Here is a 26,091-nt window from a genome sequence, read left to right on the forward strand (position 1 = left end):
ACCTGCCTGTCAGCCATCATGTACACTGAGCCACGCATGTGCAGCTCAGCGAAAATTTACGGCCCGATCTGTGTCGTGGCAGTGTGACATCGTGGTCGGCCTGTCAAACAGCCAAAGGCACGGAACTCAGAAAGGAAGAAGGGGCTAAGATGGATGCGCTGAGGCCCACCGGATCAAAGCGCTGGAGGGCATCGTTTGACAGGTAAGTCTGCCATAATGTACTAATATGCTGTCCATACTAGTACATTATGGCATAACCCACCTGGGGGCCCCTAAAAAGAAAATTGTATAGCAGAGTTAACTATAGCTTTAACTCTCTAATGAGGGAAGCACAGGGGTTGTTATTGCTTGCCTCCCCTAAAGAAGATGCGTGGATGTACTTGACCAGTACTTTTGAGTCACAGACTCAGAACAAGCACACTGTATAAGAGTTTCAGAATTCCTTATTTTTATACTTTTTCTGGGCTAGCAACGCAAAGAGCAAGCCAAAGTCCCAGCATGAGTCTCTTTAACCTCTGTAGTACACATCACTAGCTTTTAACTCAGATTGGTCTCCTCACTATAAAAAAGCAGTCTTTACATGACTGACATTAATTACAGTATAGGAGAATAATCGAAAAGACTTGCAATAATTGTCCACCTTTTACATTCCTACTGGCCTTTTGACTAAATGACTGATCTTTACATATTTTTGATGCATTATTGAAAGTACCGCAGCCTCCTTTTTTCCTTTGGAAGATAACATACCTGAGCTTTGCCATATCTGGCTCTTGGACTCTGTGGATAGTTCCCTACCAGGGTTTCAAAAGCCTTTAAAGCCTCCTCCAGTTTTCCCTGTAAATCATAAATAAGGCAATAATTACTGGCTATGTTCAATTTACAACACACAAAGAAACAAATCAAGTAATCCCACTAGCAAAGCACGCGGATAAAGCATTAGAGCGGTAAATAAGTGGGCAGAGGTCGGGGAGCTGTGTTCAGAATAAAGATGACTAAAATGACAGGAGCACAGGTGGACATTTGTGATAAACCTCTGTGCATTATAAACTCGCTCTACTGCTTCTGCTAAATATAGAACCTAATGTAAAATTCACTTAAAGTCTTCCATGTGAGTACAAATCAAATTATTCCACATCACTAGAAGTGGGTTAGCCATGTGACCTTGAATTTTTATCAGCCGCCATCCCAGGTGTCACTGCAGAAATCCGCGCTGGTAGGCAATAATAAAAATATGATCTAAACAGGCTATAAATAGTGCAATGACTTTACAGGCCTGGATTTGAACCAGGAAGCATGGAAATGCAATCTACAGAGCAGAGAATACAAGAGATTTAACACAACATGAGAATTTGCTGATTTAAATGATACTCAAACCATTGATATCAGCACATAACAGGCATTTTCTGCATGTCCACTAAGTTTTCCTCTTCAGCTGTCTAGATGTCTAAAAGTAAGGCCAGGATGCCGGGTTGGAATTAGTGCACCAGATTGGGCAGGATTCCGGCAATCATACACTATAGGGGAAAACAGACCTGGTGTCCTGGAGGGGCCATTTGTGTGCTGATAGAGGTGGTTAGGCAATGTTTTCTCACTTCATGTTGCCTTTAGCATGTAACTCAACACCATAAAACCATAAAAAGGTCTATTTATAAAGATTATTTGCTGGATATTTCCCCATCTGTATTATACATAATTTGGTTATCATTTTCAGGGTGATTGTAGGTGTGTGCAGCAGCTGACTTTATTTGGCAGACAAAGTTTGTCTGAATTTAAATGCACTGTAGTGGGCAAGTCTTGTTTAAAATTTGAATCCATGAAGTTGCAGGATAATGCTGATGGGCAAATATTGTTTGAATATAAATGCAATAGGTGAACACAATTTGCAATGAAGTGAGTTACTTTAAACAAGACAGAGTATGAATAACAAATATAACAAAGTCATTCCAGACAATCACAAAGACAGAGGACTATGGGACTATGAATTGGACATTTATCCTAAAATATCATCTACTTTTAGGTAACAGAACAGTAATATCATTGGTCAAGATTAAAAATGTATATAATGTGTACCTTAACTAAACACATACAGCGGGTAAAATAAGTATTGAACACGTCACCATTTTTCTAGGTAAATATATTTCTAAAGGTGCTACTGACATGACTGAACTTTTCACCACATGTTGGTAACAACCCATGCAATCCATACGTACAAAGAAACCAAAACAAATAAATTCAGAAATTAAGTTATGTGTAATAAAATGGAATGACACAGAAAAAGTATTGAACACCCTAACTGAAAGTTATTTAAGACTTGGTACAAAATCCTTTGTTAGTAGTGACAGCTTCAAGATGCCTCCTATATGGAGAAACTGGTCACATGCATTGCTTGCTCAGGTGTGATTTAGGTGTGATCATTCTTCCACACAAACAGTCTTCAAATCTTGAAGGTTCCATGGGCCTCTTCTATGAACTCTGATCTTTAGTTCTTTCCATAGATTTTCTATTGGATACAAGTCAGGTGATTGGCTGGGCCATTCTAGTAGCTTTTTTTTCTTTCTTTGAAACCAATTAAGAGTTTCCTTGGCTTTGTGTTTGGGATCATTGCCATGCTGAAATGTCCACTCTAGTTTCACTTTCATGATCCTGGTAGATAGCAGCAGATTTTTGGTACATGTCTTGGTACATTTTTTCCATTTATCCTTTCTTTAATGAAATGAAGTTTGCACCGTATGCTGAAAAATAGCCCCACACCATGATGTTCCCACCTCCAAACTTCACTGTTGGTATGGGGGTGTTTTTGGGGTGATGTGCAGTGTCATTTGACCTCCAAACATGGTGTGTAATATGGAATACAGAGAGTTAAATTTTAGTCTCATTTGACCAGACTATATTCCCCCAGTATTTCACAGGCTTGTCTAAATGTTGTGCAGCAAATTTTAAACATGCTACAACATTCTTTTTCTTTAGCAATGGCATCTTGCGTGGTGAGAATGTGCATACAGGCCATGACGGTTGAGTGCATTACTTATTGATTTCTTTTAAACAATTGTACCTGCTAAATCCAGGTCTTTCTGAAGCTCTCCACAAGTGGTCCTTGGCTCTTAGACAACTCTTCTGATAATTCTTTTCACTGTCAGAAATCTTGCGAGAAGAACCTAGTTGTGACGGGTTTATGGTGAAGTTATGTTCTTTTCACTTCCGGATTATAGCCCCAACAGTGCACACTGGAACATTCAGAGCTTTAGAAATCCTTCTGTAACCAATGCCATTAGTATGTTTTGCAACAGTCTTGAGAGAGCTCTTTGCTTTTACCCATCATGAGATATTTCTTGTGTGACACTTTGGTAACGAGACATCTTTTTATAGGCCATCAGTTGAGCTGAACCAGCTGATATTAATTTGCACTGACAAGGGGCAGGATTGCTTTCAAATTACTGATAGATTTCAGCTAGTGTTTTGGCTTTCCATGCCTTTTTGCACCTCCCTTTCTTCATGTGTTCAATACCTTTTCCCCGTGTCATTCCATTTTATTACATATAACTTAGTTTCTGAACTTTTTTCTATTGGTTTCTTGTATGTATGAATCACATGGGTTGTTACTGACAAGTGGTGTAAATGTAATGTCAATAGCACCTTTAAAAATATATTTACCTAGAGAAATGGTGATGTGTTCAATACTTATTGTACCCGCTGTAGACCTGGATAACCTTAGTTTTATTGTCTGTGTTCCTGTTTGAGAGATTTCAGATCACTTCCTGGCCCAGAGTCAAAACAGGAAGTGAAAGTAAATTCCCTTCTGAGACAGCTATAACAGCAAACAGTTGTCCCCATTTGAGATTTCCCCTTGCCTCCTGTTCTGCTGACAACAATAATTTTTTTTTTTTTTTTTTATCACTTTCTGCCTTGGCAACAATGATTACCATGACAAACACAGGGTGAATCATTCCAGTGCAGACACAATCAACAATAAAAACTAGTGATAAACAGAGCACCAGATGGCTGTGTTAAGACTCCATTATCATTCATTGGCAAAAAATAAACTGACATGGGTTATAACCCTCCCTTACGCTATCCAAAATAAAAATAAAAAAGTTTTGCCTATAGTTCTACTTTAACCACTTGCCAACCAGCCACCGCAGTTATACTGCGGCAGGTTGGCTCAGCTGCATGAAGCACCATTGGTGTACTTCGGGCTTGTACATGGCCTTTTGTGGGCGTGCCGCATGGCCAGCTGGGGAGCAAATCAGTGGGTCCGGCAGACTCGATGTTCCCCGGCCACCCGCGATTGTTCCACAGAGACAGAATGGGAATCTGTCATAGTAAACAAGGCAGATCTCTGTTCTGTCAGGGGATTACACACAGATCCTGTCTTTCTGCTATGGAGGAAGACGGATCTGTGTGTTGTCCATGGCAGCCCATCCCCCATACAGTTAGCAAACACACCCAGGGAACACATTTAACCCCTTGATCAACCCTGATGTTAACCCCTTCCCTGCCATTAGTACAATGTCAGTGCATACTTTTAGTACTAATTGCTGTAATAATGTCACTAGATCCCAAAAAAGTGTCAAAAATGTTAGCTGCCTGATCTGTCCGCTGCAATGTCGCAGTCCCTCTAAAAATCGCAGATCACCGCCATTACTAGTAAAAAAATAAAAATGCCATAAATCTATCCCCTATTTTGTAGATGCTATAACTTTTGCGCAAACCAATCAATATACCCCTATTAGGGTTTTTTTTTACCAAAAATATGTAACAGAATACAAATTGGCCTAAATTGATGAAGAAATTCAATTTTTTAAATTTTTTTATTGGGTATGTTTTATAGCAAAAAAAAAAAAAAAAAAAAAATACAGATTTTTCAAAATTGTCTGTCTTTTTTTTGTTTATAGCGCAAAAAATTAAAAATGCAGAGGTGATCAAATACCATCAAAAGAAATCTCTATTTATGGGAAAAAAGGACATCAATTTTATTTGGGTACAGCGTCACATGACTGTGCAATTATCAGCTAAAGTAATGCAGTGCCGTATCGCAAAAAATGGCCTGGTCAGGAAGTGGGTAAATCCTTCCAGGGTTGAAGTGGTTAAGGGCTCCTTTAGACATGGCTTGAAATTTTAGATACCATGGATGCCTATCATGTTAAGATGCGGTAATTAAGTGATTTGCACATGGTTTGCCAGATGCCTCCTCTGTGGTGGTTTTCTATTATATAGATACAATACAATAGAAAACCATCATCACGACTACTATCATCTCGGCTTGTAGCACTTTCTAAATGCATCTCAAATGTGATGTAAATGCCTAGGGGCATTTGTGAGGTGTTTGTGGCACATTTGCAGCGCTTTTACTTTGACACGAATGGAGGCATTTAGAGGTTGGTAAAGCCAGCGAATGCTATATGTCAGATACATTTTGGCACAACACAATGCAAATCGACACAAACAATACCATATGAACAACTTTAGGAAGCTTTGTCATTTCTCGGCCTTTATAAGGGGGATGGTTTGGCCCCCAAATGAGTTGACTACTTTTCATCTTGCCGTTGTTTCGATTTTACTAGCAATAAATTATGGACTCTAAGATGGCTGTCTGGAATTCTTTTTGTCAATCTCATTTGGACTTCTCAGTGGAGTCCAGTGGAGTCTAGTGGAGTCCCCCCCCAGTGTTAGAGCTACCAAGATTCAATAATCAAGCCCAAATAACGCTCCCTGACTGGTGGATAAAAGATCAGAGTCCAGCACCTCACAAACACTTTTTCTTGAGGGATGTGTGTACCTCATTCAATAATGATCTAGTAGATCTTGTCAAAAGCACAGGGCCCAGTACCTGAAGGTCCAGAGAAAACACTAAAGCTTCGTACACACCATCGTATTTTTGGCAGGGAATTGTGTGATGACAGACTGTTGGCCTAAAATCCGACCATTAGTATGCTCCTTCAGACAATTGTTGTCCAACTTTCCACCAACAAATGTTGGATGGCAGGCTAGTAAATCTTCTGCAGACAACGGTCTGTTGTCAGATTTTCCTATCGTCTGTACACAAGTCTGTCACACAAAAGTTGAAAGTACAAACACGCATGCACAGAATCAATGCTCACCAAACACGACATTAGTAGAAGGTGCCCAAAGGGTGGCGCTCAAGAGCTGAATTTCCTCGTACTATGTCACCACGTTCGTATTTGTTAGCCGACAATTGCGTACCCTTTGTATGCAAGACAAGTTCCTGGCACATGCCCTTCTGACAAAAGTCTGGCGCTTTGTTGGCCAAGTGTATGATTGTGTGTATGAGGCTTTAGAGGCAGGTTTACTAAAGGAGTTGAGAACCTCAATTCAATAAATTGGGTGAATATTTACGCCAATTATCCAAACAGTGTTTAATACACTGACCTTTTCCTCTTCCATCTACCTTTTGCCGGCCTCGCTCTCCATGCTGCTAGAAAGGTCCCAGACGAAGTGCAGTTGGTATCACTCCTAATGGGACAGGAGCCGGCACTACAGAGGAAGCATCGGTTTATGCAGCTGCTGCTTCCCCCACTGCCTGTGCTGGTTCAATGCACTCTAAGGCCTGGTTCACACCTATGCATTTTTTTAGTGCATTTTCATTTTTCCAATAACACAGTACAGTCCATTTAACATGGTTTCCTATGGATGTAGTTCACATCTGTGCATTTTATGGAAAGGGCCAGGGTTTTTTTCTGGTTTTTGGTTCCAGAGACTTCAATGGTTTAAAGATGTGTATTGAAAAAAGTGCAAAATGCACATGCAATATAAAAACTGCAACCTGTACAAGTGTGAATCAGGCCTGATGCTCTAGGATGGCGGGTCGGAAATCCTTTGATCTCAGTCTAGGGTTGCCGACCAGCCATCCCAGAGCATGGGCATGTGCTTCCCTGGTTTGAGGTTGCGTGTCACATCAGATGGCACAGAGGACCACATGGCCCATGGGCCATGAGTTGAGCACCCCGATATAGGGTATTAGTTTGCCTTTTAATTTTATCTGAAAAAGGTGCAAACTTAAGCTGCACCAATGTAACTATGCAATACAGATCATAATTGGAATTCAGCTTCAATCCCTAGATGTCAACAGCACACATATATGTGACCGCTTGATGGGTGCGCCTTAATGCCAAGTGGCCACATATATATGGTGCCCTGTTAAAACTACATGCTGTGCTGAGAGCGTGCTCCCAGCATGGTAACTGGCATGTACTGGAAAGCTCCTAATGCATACCACCGACTGGGAGCATTCCAATCACGTGACTGCTGTGACAGTCAATCGCAGTGGTCACATGACCCACATGTCTGCCTCCGCCTCCTGGCTTTTTGAACCCTAAAAGGGCTGGGAAGTGGTCAGTGGGAAGGGGTTCAATTTCTGGAAAATGCTAGATATTTTAACACACGTTGTAACGCTGAACTCAAGATTTATATTTCTCATGCTTTGTTTCTTTACATTTAATACTACCGCCAAATAGTCTGCTTTACAGCATACTGTAATGTGCAGGATAATGGTGTCAAAGTGGTGTATGATAGCGGTCAGTAAACGGACACAAACCTTGAAAAAGATTGGAGCTGCGTTTTGTTCATATCAGGGCTAATGTATATATACAGCATTGCACTAATCATTATATGAAATAGCTAGTCATATCATCATCTACAATCTGTATAAAATTGCTGGCTTGTGAATGCTTTTAAGGACACAGAAGTTGTTTCTTTCTTTAAACTACATCTAGTAACCTGTACTGCAAGGAGGGGGAAACGCATTTATCACTTACATAGGGGAATGAACATTGCAGGAATGGGAATAACTATGACAAGATAACTTGTGCACTGTTGTGTTATTAACTGGCGCAGCTGTTGCAGTGAGGATGACACTTCCAGCTAATATACTGCAGCTCAATTCAGCCTGGAGCAAAGCCTGGCATGAAGGGAAAAATAATGCCGCTTTATTTTCATTTATGTCTGCTGGTTATGACTTGGAGATATGGAAAATGGGATTACGCTGTGTGTGATGTAAAGTGATCACTTAATCCTAGGTCCCAAAAGAGAGAGCCTCACATAATGCCTTTGTTTACCTCAATGTATTACAATGGCACGCTGTCATAAATCACCCACTTTGATGTATTTTACCATGTGCAGCATCAGTCAGCATTTGTACACGTTAAATGGATTTTACAGGAAAACCAAGGTCTTTGTTCGTGATTTCCTTGTGTAGCAACAAGGTCTCCCCTATAGCTCATAGTATTTATTGTATGTGGGAGCTGCAATTACATATTTCATAAGCAGCAGCATCTACCGATTAAATGCATTGTTGCAACCCAAGCACAGAATATGATGGTTCACTATTAGAACCACCCATTTTCATTAAAGTCCTGATGGGGAAATTACATATTTTATATTTTCTTATTATTATTGGCTCACAATATAGAATAATGAATTCTAAATTTGGTTAAGGGGCCATACAAGATATACAAGGATGATCACTTTAGCGGATTTCATACTAAAGGAATGTCAGGAATGTGCTCTCTTCCTTAAAAGGTAATGTTGTTAATGATTGGTTAAATTCTACCAACTTGATATGTACACGTACCGGCCACTTTATTAGGTACACCTTGCTAGTATCGGGTTGGACCCCTTTTTGCCTTTAGAACTGCCTTAACCACTTAATGACCGAGCCTCTTTTTAAGATTTGTTGTTTACAAGTTAAAAACCGTTTTTTTTTGCTAGAAAATTAATTAGAACCCCAAAACATTATACATTATTTTTTTCTAACACCCTAGAGAAGAAAATGGCGGTCGTTGCAATACTTTGTCACACCGTATTTGCGCAGCCGTCTTACAAGTGCACTGTTTTGGAAAAAATACACTTTTTTGAATTAAAAAAATAAGACAACAGTAAAGTTGGCCCATTTTTTTTTTTATATTGTGAAAGATAATATTACGCTGAGTAAATTGATACCCAACATGTTACGCTTCAAAATTGCACCCGCACGTGGAATGGCAACAAACTTTTACCCTTAAAAATGTTTTATTATTATTATTATTATTATACAGGATTTATATAGCGCCAACAGTTTGTGCAGCGCTTTACAACATGAGGGCAGACAATACACTTACAATACAAATCAATATAGGAGGGATCAGAGGGCCCTGCTCGTTAGAGCTTACAATCTAGGAGGGAGGGTCAAGTAGAAACAAAAAGGTAATAACTGTGGGGGATGAGCTGATGCAAAAAATGAAAATACAGTTGTTAGGCGTGGGTAGGGCAGACTTCTCTGAAGAGAAGGGTTTTCGTGGATCGTCTAAAAGCTAATAAAGTAGGAGATAAGCGGACAGATTGGGGTAGGGCATTCCATAGGATTGGAAAAGTCCTGGAGGCGACCATGGGAGGAGGTGACGAGGTAGCTATAGAACAGGAGGTCTTGAGAGGGACGAAGAGAAGGAGTAGGTTGGTATTTAGAGACTAAGCTAGTGATGTAGCTGGTGGCGGAATTGTGGATGGCTTTGTACGTAGTTGTTAGTATTTTGAATTGAATTCTTTGGCCGAGCGGAAGCCAGTGGAGGGATTGACAGAGAGGACTGGCCGACACAGAGCGATTGGTAAGGTGGATGAGTCTGGCAGCAGCATTCATGATGGATTGAAGAGGTGATAGACTATGTAGAGGTAAGCCAATGAGAAGGGAGTTGCAATAGTCGAGGCGAGAGATGACCAGGGAGTGAATTAAGAGCTTTGTTGTGTCATTGGTTAGAAGGGGTGTATTTTGGAGATGTTGCGGAGGTTGAGGCGGCAGGATTTGGACAGTGATTGAATGTGTTGCTTGAAGGAGAGCTCAGAGTCCGGGACTACACCTAGAACCTTGGCATATGGGGATGGGCTCATAGTTGTGCCATATATTTTGACAGAGAGATCAGGGAAAGGGGCGTATGGGGGAGGAAAAAATTATAGGTTCGGTTTTGGATAGATTGAGTTTGAGGAAGTGGTGTGACATCCAGACTGATATATCTGATAGTAAATTAGTGATATGTGAGGAGACAGAGGGACTGAGCTGAGGGGTAGAGAAATAGATTTGGGTGTCATCAGCGGAGAGGTGGTATTGGAAGCCATGGGAGTTGACCCAGGGAGGTGGTGTAGATTGAAAATAGGAGAGGTCCAAGAACAGAAACCTGGGGACCCCAACAGAGAAAGGAAGAGGAGAGGAGGAAGTAGAGTTGTAAAGAAATGCTAAAGGTGCGGTTGGATAAGTAGGAAGAGTATCAGCGAAGAGTACAGTCACAGAGACTAAAGGCGTGGAGTTTTTTGAGGAGGAGGGGGTGGTCAACCGTATCAGAGGCAGCAGAGAGGTCCAGGAGTAGGAGTACAGAATAGTGTTGATTCGTTTTGGTTGTTAGTAGATCGTTTATTAGTTTTAGGAGAGCAATTTCTGTGGAGTGTTGAGGACGAAATCCAGACTGAAGGGGATCGAGAAGGCCATTATCAGCGAGGTGGACGCTCAATCGGTTGTAGACCAGGCGTTCGAGGAGATTGGATAAGAAGGGGAGCAAGGAGATGGGGCATAGGTTGTTAAGATTGGATGGGTCCAGTGAGGGCTTTTTAAGTATGGGTTTGACAAGTGCTTGTTTTAGAGAGTTGGGGAAGATGCCAGAAGAGAGGGAGAGATTGAAGATGTGGGTTAGAGAGTGTAGCATAGAACCAGAGGGTGAAAGTAGCATTTGTGAGGGAACAGGATCCAGAGGGCAGGTGGTAAGGTGGACATTAGCAAGTAGTTTAGCAACTTCGTCTGTAGTGGTGGGGTTCAAAGAGGGAAGTAATGATTGTGCCTGTGGGCATGAAGTGTAAAGAGTGGAGGGTATCGGAACAGTAGAGATCTCAGCGCAAATTGTATCAATCTTCTGTTTAATGTGATTGGCGATCTCCTGGGCAGTGAGTGAGTTGGCGGCTGGAGGCGGTGGAGGACGTAGTAGAGAGTTGAAGGTAGAGAAGAGTTGACGGGGACGGGATGATAAGTTACTAATGAGAGTGGTAAAATAGGTCTGCTTGGCAGAGAAAAGGCTGGAATTGTATTTTTGGAGGGCAGATTTATATTGGTTGAAATCTCTCTGAGACTTGGTCTTATGCCACAGGCCCTCATGAGCACGACTACGTTTTTTCAGATTAGTATCATCTGTTTGCCAAGGTTGAAGGGGTTGGGGCTTGATTCTATGTTTAGTGAGGGGGACCAGTGAGTCCAGTGAGGCTAGAAGTGAAGCGTTGTAGACTGAAGTGGCTAGGTTGGTGCAGGATAGGGGTGAGATTTTGTCGTATCTCCATAGGCGACGTTTAAAAAATTCTACAGGTGACATGTTTTGAGTTACAGAGGAGGTCTAGTGCTATAATTATTGCTCTCGCTCTACTGATCACGGTGATACCTCACATGTGTGGTTTGAACACCGTTTTCATATGCGGGTGCTGCTCACGTATGCATTCGCTTCTGTATGCGAGCTCAGTGGGACGCATTTAAAAAAAAAAAAAAAAAAAAAAGTTCTCATTTATTTTATCTTTTATTTTTACACTGTTCTTTAAAAAAAAAAAAAAAGTGTCACTTTTATTCCCATTACAAGGAATGTAAACATCCCTTGTAATAGAAAAAAAGCATGGCAGGACCTCTTAAATATGACATCTGGGGTCAAAAACACCTCAGATCTCATATTTACACTAAAAATGCAATTAAAAAAAAAGAAAAAATGGCCCTTTAAGAGCTATGGACGGAAGGGACGTTTTGACGTCGCTTCCGCCCTGCAATGTTATGGAGACTGGTGGGGGCCATCTTCCCCTCACTCGTCTCCACACCCAGCAAGGGGAAACATCCGATTGCCTCCGCTGCTGCCGACTGATCCGGTAAGCGGCGGAGGGCACCGGAGCACGGCGGGAGGGGGGCCCATCCCCTGCACCCGATAAAAGTGATCTCGCGGCGAATCCGCTGCAGAGACCACTTTTATCAGAAAGCGGACCGCTGGCCGAAGAGGAGGATACCGGGGTTATAGCAGCTAGCTGCTGCCATAACAACGATATTCCTCTTCAAAGTTAGGACGTATATCGGCGTGCGGCTGTTCGTAAGGGGTTAAAGTAGTTGTAAACCCCATTCATGAAATTTGACCTAAGCACATATATCTGAAGTGTTTACTTATCTCTCTCCAAAGCTCTAAGTGCTGTGTCTTTCTGCTGCCCCATTCCTCTGTTATCCACAGAGTCACTTCTGACAAGTTCTCCGACACATAAGACAACAGCAACTGAAAATTTGTCTGGGAGGGTGCTTAGAGGTAGATAAGCAGAGAGTTTGTCTATTCAGAAAACAGCTCTGCATGTTCCTTCATTCCGCTGCCTATGTGGAGTGGAGGTGTGTGCCTTTCCTCCAATCAGCTCTCACAGCATCTTTGGAGCGGTGAAGAAGCAGCGTATCCACCGCTCCTGCCCATTGAAATCAATGGGGCAGCGCAGCTATACCGCTGGCATAGCGCAGCTGCAGCGGCGCTTTGCGCCTTTTTTGGCCGCTAGCGGGGGTTAAAACCGCCCCGCTAGTGGCCGAATACAGCTGCTAAAATGACGGTAAAGCGGCACTGAAAATAGCGCTGTTTTACCGCGACGCCCCCACCGCCCCAGTGTGAAAGGGGCCTAAGGGGCCCAAAGCATGCCAAGAAAATATCTCCCACATCATTACACCACCAACCTGAACTGTTGATACAAAGCAGGATGGATCCATAATTTCATGATGTTTACAACAAATTCTGACCCTAACATCTCAATGTCACAGCTGAAATCGAGACTCATCAGACCAGGCAACGTTTTTTCCAATCTTCTATTGTCCAATTTTAGTGAGCTTGTGTGAATTGTAGCCTCAGTTTCCTGTTCTTTGCTGACAGGAGTGGTAACCGATGTGGTCTTCTGCTGCTGTAGCCCATCTGCTTCAAGGTTCAATGGGTTGTGCATTCAGAGATGGTATTCTGCATACTTTTGTTGGTTGCAACGAGTGGTTATTTGAGTTACTGTTGCCTTTCTATCAACTCAAACCAGTCTGCCCTTTCTCCTCTGACATCAAGTCCACAAAACTGCCTCTGGATATTTTCTCTTTTTCGGACCATTCTCTGTAAACCCTAGAGATGGCTGTGCGTGAAAATCCCAGTTTTTTAAATACTCTGACCAGCCTGTCTGGCACCAACAACCATGCCACACTCAAGGTTACTTAAATCAGCTTTCTTCCCTATTCTGATGCTTGGTTTGAACTTCAAGTCGTCTTCACCATGTCTAGATGCCTAAATGCATTAAGTTGCTGCCATGTGATTGGCCGATTAGCAATTTGTGTTACCAAGCAATTGAACAGGTGTACCTAATAAAGTGGTCGGTGAGTGTATATACAACAGCTATAACTTGGAACATTCAGACTCATCTTCAGAGCTTGCTATTATGCGTCTGTGATCATCTGGCCACGCTGCTAAAGCGGGAGGTGACTCTGTGGTGAAACTGCATCTTTAGTTATGTATTCTTGTTATGTTTTCTAATGTTATTATCTGTATCTGTCATTACTTTTATTAAATGTTATAAGTATTTGTGTAATCTCTCTGTGCACATACTGAATACAACTGCAAAAACGTAAAACTATTACATATCCGTGATAATATAAGCCCAGACCAAAAACCATTGTACTCTTCTTGCTGGATGGGGTCTTACACAAGAAATAACAGCGATCATATTTATGATGAACTTCACATACTACTGCACCTTATAGTGCTGGCATTTTCAGTGCAGAAAACAACTTGGCTGCTGTTGGCTGGCTATCAAGAGCTTGAGTTCTCAATTGTTCATGAACAACATTAAGAATGAGGAATCATTTTTAAATAGTAAAATTTTTCCAGCCAAGTAGATGAACCTCATCTTTCATACAACTTCTATTTCTACCTACTGTATATAATAAGACTGTTGTAGTGCAACAGATTGCATATATTGTATATCATACCTGTGCAACGATTCAGCCACCAAGGCACCTCATGGGTACAATGGCATTCCATCCAAAAAGAGTAGTAAAAAGGACTTTTAAATCCAAAGACTGCTTCTTTTATATTGCATTAGGTTGCTATGTCCCAAGTTACCTGGTAGGTCTCTTCTTGAGAAAGGGTTACATTTACCCAAAACTTAGAATTTTTTGATATGAAGTATCAAATATATATATATATATATATATATATATATATATATATATATATAAAAAATACATTGAATATAATAGACTGAGGATAAAAAATGATTTGGGTTTTGAATATAGAGTCTATTGTCATGAACTTTTTGGACTGAATACTATGACCGCTTGTGGCACTTACATCATAAAGGTGTTAATTGATCGGAACAAAGCCTTCCATGGTATATAATGTAGACCTAGTTGAAGTGTCTTTATTCTTGTAATATATATATATGGGGAAGGGCATACATGGATATATATGCAAGATTTGCAACAAGTCCTGCATCAATTCAGTCAATGAGTCAGTTCAGAATAATCTTAACATGAAAACTAAAACTTCAAAGTGTTGGAAGCCCTCATTACCCCAGTTATTTTTCAACAGTAGAAAATCGATGCATGCTGACTGCCAATTGTTTTATAGTTTACCAAAGAAAAAAGAAAATCTTGGTGAATGCACTACAAGTGCGTATTGTCATATCTTTCACCGCCCCTCACTCTAAAGGTATGAAAATCAGAAGGGAAAAGTCTGAAGATGAGCTGTCTATGGATTTTAGGATCGTTAGTACGGTGCATTCGACAGGCGATTTGAATTTTACATCACACAAAAGCTGGATGTGCAGGCTATAAAATTTTTGTCTGATGTGAACTCAACGTCTGATTTTCGGATGGTCAGTACAGAAATCCCTCACACAAAAGTCTAGAGTACAAACACGCATGCTTGGAATCTAGGAACGACTGGGAAGAGTTTGGTCTTGTAAACTACTGCTTGTAATCTAGAATTCACATTTGTGACGTGGCAACTGATGAAATGTCAAAATTCTCATCTTCTTTAATGGGATAATAATGAAGCTGCTTTGCATGTAGTTATGCCAAACGTATTTTAAAAGGCATTTGTTTTGTACGATCTGAAAATCGCGAATCAACGCTCACCAAACTTCTACTAACATGAAATTAGCAGAAGGGGCCCAAAGGGAGGCGCTTGAGAAATGAACTTCCGGGGGCAGGAGGCGGAGCCTAGCAGAGCAGACATGCATTGTTAGAGCTCCACACCGCTGAGGAGAGAAGAGAAGGACAAAGCGGAGCCTGCAGGCTCAAAAGGTATCCATTTGAACCTTTTTGCCCCAGGGAACAAACTGTGAAAGTTTGGGCAGGAAATATGGTACTGGGAGGAAACCGTGGCAGAAATAAAAATCACCTCACAAAGAGCTCACAGGCACTCACTGCAGCTGAAGCAGCTCCAGTCACCTCACAAGATGCAGCATCAGGGCGCTCTCACAGACAGAAAATGTCACAGCAAGACTCTCCATTTGAGTCAGATACAGAACAAATCCTCTCACAAACTTCTCCACAAGCCTCCTCAGTATCCCCAGTAATATTATTACAATTTGAAAAGATTCTTCATAAGGCTTTAAAACAAACCTCAGACCAAATAACAAAAAGCCTAACCAAAGAAATAAGAGAGCTGGGAAACCGCACCGCAGCCTTAGAAATAAAAATGGATGAAATTGAAATTACAACCCAAGAAAATATAACAGAATTGGAACAATTAAAAAAAGAGAATTTAATACTTCAAACTAAGCTCGAAGATTACGAAAATAGAGCCAGACGTTCAAACTTGCGCATAAGGGGAATACCTGAAACTGTGACAGACCTGCAATCTACTATTACTGCTCTATTACAAGAACTAAAGCCAGATATCCCTATTGAATGTTTAGAACTGGACAGAGTACACAGAGCCCTCACAGCCAAAAAGAAAGATGGACCCCCACGTGATATAATCACAAAATTTCATTATTACAGAACGAAAGAACAAATACTAATTGCTGCAAGAGAAAAAAAGGAACTTAATTTTCAAGGACACAATTATCAAATTTTTGCTGACCTATCCCAACTTACTATTACTAAAAGACGATCCATGAAACCCCAACTAATGGAACTGCAACGCCACAACATTATGTATCAATGGGGCTTCCCCTTTTCAGTCAGATTTAACTACCAAGGTACAATTTACAGAAGCAGATCAGCAGATGAACTACAACAAACCCTTTTAAAATTAAATCTGACAGAACCCACAAGCAGCAACACTCCCAAACGCAGAAGAATGGCATCATCTTCACCTTCAGGCAGCACCCAGAAAATTTCAGAACAAAATGGGAATCATCATTCTCACAAAAGAGGCCGTTATGCCACATCATCCATGGACCAAGAAGATTCAATGGACTGACATCCTAATTCCTGATATCTCTTCATTTATTATACTAAGAGATGGTTCTCTATAAAAAACCTGTATTTATAACTGAATGTAACTGCATTCTGATAGTCACACACTGTGTGGGATCATGTTACATTCCAGTTATATTTCTTATTACTTCTGATTCATATAGCCTTAGAATATATAAGTGAAATAAGGAAATTATTGTTCAGTTATATATTATCAGGTAATAACAATAGATTTATTACTTTTTAGGACAAATATGTTCAATAATCCAGAAGTAATGGAAGCTTTTTCTTTCTTTTCTTAAAACAAATATATTACCTAACTAGTTCCTAGAATTATGTTTTTGCTTATTCTAATCTGAAGCAATACAACCTCAATTTTATGAGTTAACATACTAAACAGTTACATATGAATAAAATATGTAATTGTTTACTCTAAAAGGGTTAAAATCCCAAAATAATTCAAACTATCTTCATCAATACCAAAGTTATTAACAGTACCTTTCTAACTGAATTATTTAGCCTAGGGCAAGACTAACCATATACAACCACCCTGGAATAAATAATTTCAACAAAAACTATATTCTGCACTCCAATTAATGAAACATCATTTTGATGTCTTTTGACATAGCACTTCTCTCCTGTAAGCGGAAGATCCGTGTACCCCCATTAGCCCTCCTCATTCTCCCAACCATATTATGTGGGAGTGTGACGAAGGCACTTATTCCCCTGAGAGAGATATTTATTCTCTTTCACGGGTAAATTGTGATTACTTGCAAAAAATAATTTATACAATGTATCATCTAATCTCATATGTTTTTTGTTTACTCTTTACTCCAGAATTCACTGGTTTCTTTTCTATCTATTCATCTCTTCAGTCCACACAGGTTGATCTGCGCAGCCAGCTCTGCATAACAAAAAGTAAGTCAAAACTATTTGATCTATTGCCATGGCACCACTGAATATACTTTCCCTGAATGTTCAGGGAATAAATGTCCCTCAAAAAAGGACCAAAGCCTTCCGTACTTTCCATAACAAGAAGGCTCACATAGTATGCCTCCAAGAAACACACTTCACTAAAGATTCTACTCCAAAATATATTTCTCCTTTTTATCAACAAATTTACACGGCTTCTGCCTGTACCAAGCAAAGGGGAACTCTAATTGCATTTCACCGATCCACACCATTCACCTTATCATCAGAAATTAAAGACCCAGAAGGTAGATACCTGATACTCATGGGTTATATAATGGATACAGCAATCACGGTGATTTCCTACTACGCTCCTAACAAACAACCTACACCATTCCTCTCACATATATTACAAGTGATTAATACACACAAAATAGGAACAGTGATAATGTGTGGGGATTCGAACCAGGTCCTCCTCCCATTTCTAGATAAATCACCTTTTACACCATCCAAAATAACCTCTAGATTACCTTTTTCTCAACTTCTTTCCAAATACAATCTGGTAGATTCATGGAGAGAAAGTAACCCAATGAAAAAGAAATTCACTTATTTCTCGCACCCTCATCAAACCTTCACCACAATAGATCATATTTTTCTAACAATAGGAATGATACCAGAAATTATTGCATCAGATATAATTCCGATTCCGTGGTCCGACCATAATGCAGTATACACTACTATAGCCTCAACCACACCAAAAGCGCATGACCCAACGTGGTACTTACCGGACATAATGCTCAAACACCCACTACATCAGATGGCCATTGAACAAGCTTTAAAGGAATACATATCAATTAATAATACAACAGACATCTCCCCAATAACACTGTGGGAAGCTCATAAGCCTGTCTTGCGTGGTACAATACAAAGACAAATGGCACTATTTAAACGGGAACGCAAAAATATAGCAAAAAAACTAGAACCTTAATTTTAATGCAGCCTACATATCATTTCAAGATAATCCATCTTAGAGTACAAAATCTCATCTGGAAAAATCTAGATTGGAATACGATCTATTTCTCACTGAGTCAATTGATAAATCCCTCAAACGCTCCAAACACAATTTCTACATGAATACAAACAAACCAGGTACATATTTGGCTCGGGCATTAAATTCAACTAACAAATCTTTCAAACCAATACGTTTGAAATTATCAAAAAATGTTTACACTTGTAATCCAGTTAAAATAGTCCATAAATTTCACTCACATCTCGCAACTTTATACAAGACAAACAATGAATTTAATCCTACAGAAGCTGAATCCTTCTTCTCAAAAATAACCTTACCTGAGTTATCTCAGAATCAAAAAAGCAGTCTGGATGAGCCTATAACTATAGATGAAGTTGCTAACGCCATAAAAGACCTAAAACTTAACAAAAGACCAGGCCCAGACGGCTACTCGGCTTTATACTATAAAACATTCTCAGAAATACTCTCTCCTATTCTCACTGAAACTTTTAACAAACTTCTAGATGGACATTCTTTTCGGCAAGAAACACTAATGGCAATTGTTTGTATGATCCCAAAACCCCTTTCTGATGATACTTCCTGTGTGAATTATCGGCCTATCTCTCTGTTAAACCTCGATATTAAATTATTAGCAAAAATAATAGCAAAACGCCTCAATAGCATTATAGGAAAATTAATACATAGAGATCAAGTAGGCTTCATGCCAAATAGACAGGCAGGCGATAATATACGCAGGGCAGTGTTATTGGCACATATTGCTAAAAAACGGAAAATCCCTTTATGTTTTCTATCTCTCGATATTAAGAGGGCATTTGACACAGTATCCTGGCAATATATGCAATATTCATTACAAAAATTGGGTTTTGGACCCCACTTTTTAACATGGATCAAAGCATTATATAATAAACCCAAAGCCTATATAAAATATGCTGGATACAAATCTGAAGCCTTTAATATCGAAAGAGGTACCCGACAGGGTTGCCCATTATCTCCCTTATTATTTGCCCTTATACTCGAACCCATGGCCCAATACATCAGAACAAACCAAACTATAACTGGCATTGAAGTAGGAGGTATTACACACAAATTATGTATATTTGCAGACGATATATTACTTTTTCTATCATCACCACAGGTCTCTGGTCCTAACTTAATACCAGCTCTTGATGGATTTGCAGCCCTATCCGGCCTTATGATTAATCCTAAGAAATGCCTAGTGCTTAATATTTCACTCACAAACATGGAATTGATCCCGGCTAGGGCTGCACTCCCATTCACATGGGCAGAAAAATCAATCCCATATCTTGGAATTCATTTAACAGCATCTCATTCTGACTTATTCTCAACCAATTATCCTCCTGTATTAAGACAGATCACAAATCTAATAAAACAATGGTCGCAACTTCCTTTATCCTGGATAGGGAAGATTAATGCAATCAAAATGACTATTCTACCCAAATTGCTTTATCTATTCAGAGTCCTCCCTATTCCAATTCCTTCCTATTTTTTGAGAATAGTACAAAAAAGAGCAACTTCGTTTATATGGGGCTCTTCTAAACCACGTATACCTATACACACACTACATCTTCCCAAAAATAAAGGAGGCCTGGGATACCCTAATTTTACTAACTACTACAGAGCAGCACATTTGGCCAGTCTGTCCAAATACCATGCAAAACAGGAAATCCCATTATGGGTAATTATAGAGGCTTCAGAAAATGACCCTCTATTAATATCAAATTTATTATGGCTTGATCCTAAAGACCGCTTTAAAATTCATAATCCCATAACTAAACACTTCTTATCTCTCTGGGATAAACTAAAAACCAAATATCAGTTACAATCTCCACACAATCCTCTCCTTTCTTTTATCAGAAATCCGGCCTTTTATCCGGCATGGATCTGCCCAAATTCTTTTAAAGCTTGGACAACATCAGGCATTCAGACACTAAATGACTTCATAGCATCTAAATCATTCCTTTCATTCCCATCGCTTAGAGAAAAATATGATCTACCAAACTCTGAGATATTTAGATATCTCCAAATCAAAAATTTCTATACACCATTCCTAAAGGGGGATACACCATTATCCCAATTATCCATTTTTGAATCAATCTGTACAAAAGATCCATTTGCTAAAGGTACAATTTCATCACTTTATAATCAATTATATGGAGTAGCAAATCTTAATAGACCCTCTTACATTCAGAGGTGGGAGGAGGACCTGGGACGAACTTTAGAAGACACGGACTGGTCTAATATATGGCTCACATCTAAGTCATCTTCACCCAACATCTTAGCACTGGAGACAAATTATAAAGTCCTAACTCGCTGGTACCTTGTACCTGCTAGAGTGGCAAAATATTCACCTAATACCTCAACTCTTTGTTTTCGAGGATGCCCAGAAATAGGCACATATTTACACATATGGTGGACGTGCCCAGTAATCCAAACCTTCTGGAAGGAAGTCTTCGTGATTGCATCTAAAATATTTAAAAAACTAATACAACCAGATCCATATTTAACTTTACTTAATCTAAAACCGGAATGGTTAACACTCTCTCAATTCAAACTTATGATCCAACTAATAACGGCTGCAAAACAAACAGTGGCCAAGGCATGGAAATCTCCTACATTGGTACTAGCAGAAACAATTCACAGAATGAATAATACAATGTCCCATGCTAAGATGGTAGCCATCGATCAAAATCAAATTCCAAAATTTGAAAAACTTTGGCATCCTTGGATAAAACAACAGTTCCTGTCAAATTTCAATGACTCTGTCCTGTTGCCATGGTAACAGATTAAATGACTTACAGACACACCCATTCTAAGGCTTCAAAGAGAACTAAAAAGAATAATAAACTGACGAGCGGGACAACCTTGTGGACCATACCTCTACCTTTCAACCCTTTTTCTTCTTTCTCTTTCTTTTTCTCCACCTTACGATTAAAGCTCATTATCAGAATTTATTTGACCTATATACACTCTACTTGTAAACAATATGTATAGTAGGTATAAATCATTTAAATACCTACAAAAGTAACTAAGGAAATGATATATATCTTTAATTTAGGTTTACGTGAACCCAATGTTTAATATTTGAAATTTCATGATATTTACCTATATAAACCCTACTGTAAAACAATGAGCTTACTTTATAGATCCTTGTAAACTTACTTTATGTATCTTTATGTATCTTTATAACATTGTACAAGTATAAACTTCTTTTGACAAGGAGAAATGAACTTCCTCTTTATACTCTCATAGTACATCACTACGTTCGGGTTTGTCAAACGACAATTTTGGGGATAGTTAGTATGCTAGACAAAATCCTGCACACGCGCTGTTGACAAAAATCAGATGCTCGTCATCCAACAATCAGACCGTGTATATGAGGCTTTAGACCCCATACACACTATACAACTTTTGTTGTCTGATTTCCTTTGCATTTACCAAAACCATGTAATGAAAGGGCCTGCCTGACTGCATACAAATTGAAACTTATAAGGTTTGACTTCATATTATATGGTTTTTGTTAAATCTAAAGGAAAAAATCTACAGAAAATTGTATAGTGTGTATCCAGCATACCTACAGTATGATAACAGTTAGAACAGCATAATAATAGTGCATCAAATGGGAGAACAAAACACTTGCGTCCTGTCCGAATAAAAACCTAGTTACGTACAAACTGACTACATAAATACGCAGGCTTATATTTGAAGAGCGGGTTTTACTTGTACAAACTTGCCTTTTTCCGTAGTTTTTCAGCAGCATCAAGTTCAGCTTTTATTGTCTTATCAAACTTGTTTAAGAGCTTGGGTTTCTTTTTCTTGGCTATAAAACAACATGAAGGATCCTTGTTTTAGTCATTTATCTTATTATCACAGTTAACGGCGTATGAATGCATTGTGGTTATACCTATTATTCACAGCAAAAGTACAGTTATTATCTTGAAAGCAATGTTTTCTATAGTAAGTACAACCACAGAAACATTTTTCTACATTAAATATCTGCCTTAAATTACTTTTTGAAAAACATTGTTGATTTAAAGCAGGATATAAAAAAAGCAGATTATTTTTTACAATACGTGCCCCCGCGGGATCGCGAGAGCGGTGACACTGGAGAGACATCAAATGACACTGCCCCAGAACGAGAGGGGGAAGGTAAAATGATGGCGGGCTGGAGGCAGTTAATGGCATCACAGTATTAGTCTGTAGAGTTCAATTTTAAGTTAGCCCACCCTTTGCAGCTATAACAGCTTCAACTCTTCTGGGAAGGCTGTACACAAGGTTTAGGAGTGTGTCTATGGGAATGTTTGACCATTCTTCCAGAAGCACATTTGTGAGGTCAGGCACTGATGTTGGACAGGAAGGCCTGGCTCACAGTCTCTGCTCTAATTCATCCCAATCAGGTTGAGGTCAGGACTCTGTGCAGGCCAGTCATATTCCTCCACCTCAAACTCACTCATCCATGTCTTTATAGACCTTGTTTGTGCACTGGTGCGCAGCCATGTTGGAACAGGAAGGGCCCATCCCCAAACTGTTCCCACAAAGTTGGGAGCATGAAATTGTCCAAAATGTCTTGGTATGCTGACGCCTTAAGAGTTCCCTTCACTGGAACTAAGGGACCAGGCCCAGCCACTAAAAAACAACCCCAAACCATAATCCCCCCTCCACCAAATAATTTGGACCCGTGCACAAAGCAAAGTCCATGAAGACATGGATGAGCGAGTTTGGGGTGGAGGAACATTACTGGCCTGCCTGAGTCCTGACCTCAACCCGATAGGACACCTTTTGGGATAAATTAGAGCAGAGACAGTGAGCCAGGGCTTCCCGGCCAACATCAGTGCCTGACCTCACAAATGCTCTACTGGAAGAATGGTCAAACATTCCAAGAGACACACTTCTAAACCTTGTGGACAGCCTTCCCAGAAGAGTTGAAGCTATTATAGCTGCAAAGGGTGGACCAGCTTAATACTGAACCCTACGGACCAAGACTGGGATGCCAATAAACTTCATGTGCGTGTGAAGGCAGGCGTTGCAATACTTTTGGCAATATAGTGTATCTGCAGCATACAAAACCTGCCACAGAAATATGTTGGCTATCGTTCCCCTGGCTGTCATTCTGTCTCATTGGCTTCATCGTTTTCTACATCACAAATGCAGAACAAAACACAGAAAATTGAATTTCTGGTTTCACTTTCAGAATGCTTGTTAAAGAGATACAACTGTCAAGTAGCTAGCAATTCTTTGATGACAGATTTGTGTTAAAAGTGCATATATCTTTGAGGCTGCTAAATGCACAAAAAAATAATAGTCTTTTTTAAATTGTAATTTTACCTTTCAAGTGAATAAGCATCTTACTATTTTACAACATACATCTTTTACATTCAACAGTTATATTGACCTGTATGTGTTATATCTACTAGAGCTATAGTAAACCTACATATCAGAAACACACTATTTCCTGCACATAGAATTTATCAAACTGGCAGCACAAAACAAAGGCACACATTGCTATTGCTGGTTTCTTTTGTCATGCATAACTTCTTAATTAACATCTTGTCTAATTAAGACAATTAAAGGAACCACTAAAGGAAACAATGCTCTTTTATTTTGATTCATTATTTGTGACCCAATTAGAAACTGTGTGCAAAAGCTAATAATTCAACGTAATTAAATATTGATTTTTTTTTTTCAGCAGCGGATTAAACAAGCACATGCTAATTCCTTGATTACTAGTAATTCCACATTTTATCTAGAATTATGTAAATACCTAACTACTGATGTGTAATTAAGTGTTTAGTAGATGATGGCTGCCATGGTGAAGCCCCTTTTACAAACTGCATTAGTGATTAACATTTTATATCGCACCTCTTACCCTTTCTGGAGAAATGGAGTAACGGGTACAGGAGTTTAAATAGAACAGAAGGTTAATACTGACTCTAATGTTCATCCTTTATTGATCTTTGGCACCTAACTGAACCACTAGCTCTACTCCCTGTGGTTGCCAGGGTTCTTACATTCTCAAAAGCAATTTGAGCTTGAAAAAAAAAAAAAGCCCTCTCTTTCTAAGCCCACCTCTCTCTGGAACATGAAAAAAAGATGGGGATGCACATCACAGAATCATGTCAAGAGGCTGAAATCCCACAAAAGGACTGCGTGAAAGCCAGATATATCTGTTAATTTGGCATAGCTCTCCATAATAATAGAACTTTTCCAATAATTATTAAAGGTTTCAAAGTATCTGGACTTAAAGAATATGTAAACACAACATTTCCTATTTCTGATATGCGCCTGCCGTACCATGTACTTGTATGAAAAAGTCTCCTGTTCTCTTTGTATTGCTTCCTTTGTGTGAAATCCCTGGTGTTCCTGCCAGTTCCTCTGCTTTCCTATCAAAAACTGACCGCGCTAGGCATGAGGGCACATCGTGGTCAGTTCTCTAGCAGTGCAGGCAATTCAGCCTGCTCTCCTCCAATGATCAGACTTGTCCTGGCATGACCCCCTGCACAGCCATTCACTGGAAAGACCACTGTGCTGTTTCCCCCCCCCCCCCCCCCCCCAGCTCTCTGAGCTCCTTACACAGCTGGGAACAGATCACTTATTAAAAAAAAAAAAAGAAGGAGGGGGAAGGTATTAATGTTTTTTATATCTATACATAAATGTTTCGTGTGATGGTCTCCTTTGCTTTAAGGGGGCCCCTGGCTCCTCGGATTTAGGGCCTACCTCTTGTCGACAAGCAGCCACCAGTGCTACATCTCAAATTTTTTTTTTTTGTATCTCTCTGCTGAATGTTCATCCCGACCTGTGCCAGTTGTATCCATTGGACCAGTATTTGCATTACCCTCTGCTGCAATCCAGTGCAACTGCATCTAGGGCCCTAGTTAGTCTGGTGATTTATAGGAACCTTTGGGATATCCCATAAGGTCACCCAGTAGACAGCTAGAACCTATAGAAGTTATTTGATTGTTATGCTCACTGAACTGCACCCCTGCGCGGGTAAACGTTTGTCAAGATGTTATACTTATTTTAATAAAAAATATTGTACCAGAAAATCTGTTTCTTGGTGTACAGTGCAGGACACAGGCTTTTTATTCAATATGATTGGGTCCTACTGTATGCAACTACCTTCAGGCGATTGAACACTGGCAAGAGAGAATCTGCAGGGACATCCCCCTATATAACAATTTCCACTCCCAGCTAGCTTCAGGTTTGTAGCAAGCAATAGGGAGATCATAAGGACAAAGGGGAGGGACCTCTGTCCCATACTGTGCGCCAAAAAAGAATTTTACTGGTAGATCAAATATTCTACTTTTGTAGTCATACAGCATGGGGCACATGTTGTTAAACCCCCAAGCACACTGGGCATTTATAACCAGTGCAGAAGGTTCTGGCTTTAAGTGTGGGCAGTGGGCACACATGCAGCCTGTCAAACTCTATAAAGGGCTCTGGCCTCTCTGGCAGGAGTTTTGGTATATCTAAGCACCACTTCCTCTTGTGCCAAATTGGTGCAATGAGAATCACTAGATTGCCTACCTACCAATTCTACAGAGCAGGTAAGGGAAAATCTGGAGAGGTGGGAAGGCATAGATCAGGTTCAACTAATCCCTTGGCATCACCAGAGTGTCCACTGCAAAAACCTGTGGGTCCCTGGTCCTGGCCACAATATTATTCAGTTTTTTGTTGAATCTGGAAACTATTAGATCCACATCCAATGTCCCTC

At 39.9% G+C, this 26,091-nt stretch overlaps 1 protein-coding gene across 9 annotated transcripts in view; it reads right to left on the minus strand.

Annotated features, from left to right (window-relative positions):
- The window catches only part of ASPH (aspartate beta-hydroxylase), a 325,502-nt gene that overhangs the window by 112,025 nt on the left and 187,386 nt on the right, over positions 1 to 26,091 (minus strand). For all 9 annotated transcript variants that reach the window (XM_073631691.1, XM_073631689.1, XM_073631688.1 and 6 more), the window contains 2 exons: positions 22,115 to 22,200; positions 748 to 834 (listed from right to left, as the gene is read on the minus strand). In XM_073631691.1, the coding sequence (XP_073487792.1) occupies positions 748 to 834; positions 22,115 to 22,200 (173 nt within the window). The remainder of the gene's footprint in view (positions 1 to 747; positions 835 to 22,114; positions 22,201 to 26,091) is intronic.

This window comes from Aquarana catesbeiana, linkage group LG05, assembly GCF_042186555.1.
Source record: "Aquarana catesbeiana isolate 2022-GZ linkage group LG05, ASM4218655v1, whole genome shotgun sequence".
NCBI lineage: Eukaryota > Metazoa > Chordata > Amphibia > Anura > Ranidae > Aquarana > Aquarana catesbeiana.